Source organism: Brassica napus, unplaced genomic scaffold (assembly GCF_020379485.1).
Source record: "Brassica napus cultivar Da-Ae unplaced genomic scaffold, Da-Ae ScsIHWf_10;HRSCAF=17, whole genome shotgun sequence".
NCBI lineage: Eukaryota > Viridiplantae > Streptophyta > Magnoliopsida > Brassicales > Brassicaceae > Brassica > Brassica napus.
In genome coordinates this window covers 45001-47500 of record NW_026014524.1, presented here as the reverse complement: position 1 = coordinate 47500, position 2500 = coordinate 45001, and the positions used below count along the sequence as shown (strand labels likewise).

Sequence of the window (2500 nt, the reverse complement as noted above, 5' to 3'; positions counted from 1 at the left end):
TGTCTAAGTCACTTCGTTTCTTTTTGTCCAAGTTACTTCGTTTTTTGTCCAAGTTACTTCTCTTTTTGTCTAACTCACTTCCTTTTTTCTTTGTGAGTTTCGAGAATATCCCCATTCATAGGTCTGAGATCCACATCTATGAATTGAAAGGTCCGAACGATCAACCCTGCAATCAGTTGTTAGAATCAATAGGTCTTCAAATCGTTCATTTTAAAAAATTGAAACCCTTTTTATTGGATGATCATAATACTTCTCAAAAATCGAAATTCTTGATCAATGGAGGAACAATATCACCATTTTTGTTCAATAAGATACCAAAGTGGATGATTGACTCATTCCATACTAGAAAGAATCGCAGGAAATCTTTTGATAACACGGATTCCTATTTCTCAATCGTATCCCACGATCAAGACAATTGGCTGAATCCCGTGAAACCATTTCAGAGAAGTTCATTGATATCTTCTTTTTCTAAAGCAAATCGACTTCGATTCTTGAATAATCCACATCACTTCTGCTTCTATTGTAACAAAAGATTCCCTTTTTATGTGGAAAAGGCCCGTCTCAATAATTCTGATTTTACGTATGGACAATTCCTCACTATCTTGTTCATTCACAACAAAATATTTTCTTCGTGTGGTGGTAAAAAAAAACATGCTTTTTTGGAGAGAGATACTATTTCACCTTCGTCAATCGAGTCACAGGTATCTAACATATTCATATCTAACGATTTTCCACAAAGTGGTGACGAAAGGTATAACTTGTACAAATCTTTCCATTTTCCAATTCGATCCGATCCATTAGTTCGTAGAGCTATTTACTCGATTGCAGACATTTCTGGAACACCTCTAATAGAGGGACAAAGAGTAAATTTGGAAAGAACGTATTGTCAAACTCTTTCAGATATGAATCTATCCGATTCAGAAGAGAAGAGCTTGCATCAGTATCTCAATTTCAATTCAAACGTGGGTTTGATTCACACTCCATGTTCTGAGAAATATTTACAGAGGAAAAAACGGAGTCTTTGCCTAAAAAAATGCGTTGACAAAGGGCAGATGGATAGAACCTTTCAACGAGATAGTGCTTTTTCAACTCTCTCAAAATGGAATCTATTCCAAACATATATGCCATGGTTCTTTACTTCGACAGGGTACAAATATCTAAATTTGATATTTTTAGATATTTTTTCAGACCTATTGCGGATACTAAGTAGCAGTCAAAAATTTGTATCCATTTTTCATGATATTATGTATGGATTAGATATATCATGGCGAATTCTTCAGAAAAAATTGTGTCTTCCACAAAGGAATCTGATAAGTGAGATTTCGAGTAAGTCTTTACATAATCTTCTTCTGTCCGAAGAAATGATTCATCGAAATAATGAGTCATCGTTGATATCGACACATCTGAGATCGCCAAATGTTCGTGAGGTCCTCTATTCAATCCTTTTCCTTCTTCTTGTTGCTGGATATATCGTTCGTACACATCTTCTCTTTGTTTCCCGAGCCTATAGTGAGTTACAGACAGAGTTCGAAAAGATCAAATCTTTGATGATTCCATCATACATGATTGAGTTGCGAAAACTTCTGGATAGGTATCCTACATCTGAACAGAATTCTTTCTGGTTAAAGAATCTTTTTCTAGTTGCTCTGGAACAATTAGGAGATTGTCTAGAAGAAATACGGGGTTCTGGCGGCAACATGCTATGGGGTGGTGATCCCGCTTATGGGGTCAAATCAATACGTTCTAAGAAGACAGATTTGAAAATAAACTTCATCGATATCATCGATCTCATAAGTATCATACCAAATCCCATCAATCGAATCACTTTTTCGAGAAATACGAGACATCTAAGTCATACAAGTAAAGACATCTATTCATTGATAAGAAAAAGAAAAAACGTGAGCGGTGATTGGATTGATGATAAAATAGAATCCTGGGTCGCGAACAGTGATTCGATTGATGATAAAGAAAGAGAATTCTTGGTTCAGTTCTCCACCTTAAGGGCAGAAAAAAGGATTGATCAAATTCTATTGAGTCTGACTCATAGTGATCATTTATCAAAGAATGACTCTGGTTATCAAATGATTGAACAACCGGGAACAATTTACTTACGATACTTAGTTGACATTCATAAAAAGTATCTAATGAATTATGAGTTCAATACATCCTGTTTAGCAGAAAGACGGATATTCCTTGCTCATTATCAGACAATCACTTATTCACAAACTTCGTGTGGGGCTAATAGTTTTCATTTCCCGTCTCATGGAAAACCCTTTTCGCTCCGCTTAGCCCTATCCCCCTCTAGGAGTATTTTAGTGATAGGTTCTATAGGAACCGGACGATCCTATTTGGTCAAATACCTAGCGACAAACTCCTATGTTCCTTTCATTACAGTATGTCTGAACAAGTTCCTGGATAACAAGCCGAAAGGTTTTTTTCTTGATGATATCGATATTGATGATAGTGACGATATTGATGCTAGTAACGATATTGATCGTGA

The 2500-nt window shown here is 35.8% G+C and overlaps 1 protein-coding gene across 1 annotated transcript in view; it reads left to right on the top strand.

The window, feature by feature from the left end:
* The window catches only part of LOC125595934 (protein Ycf2), a 7249-nt gene that overhangs the window by 2659 nt on the left and 2090 nt on the right, over positions 1 to 2500 (top strand). The window contains exon 1 of the mRNA XM_048771308.1: positions 1 to 2500. This exon is cut by the window's left edge and continues 2659 nt beyond it; it is cut by the window's right edge and continues 2090 nt beyond it. Coding sequence (XP_048627265.1) covers positions 1 to 2500 — 2500 coding nt within the window.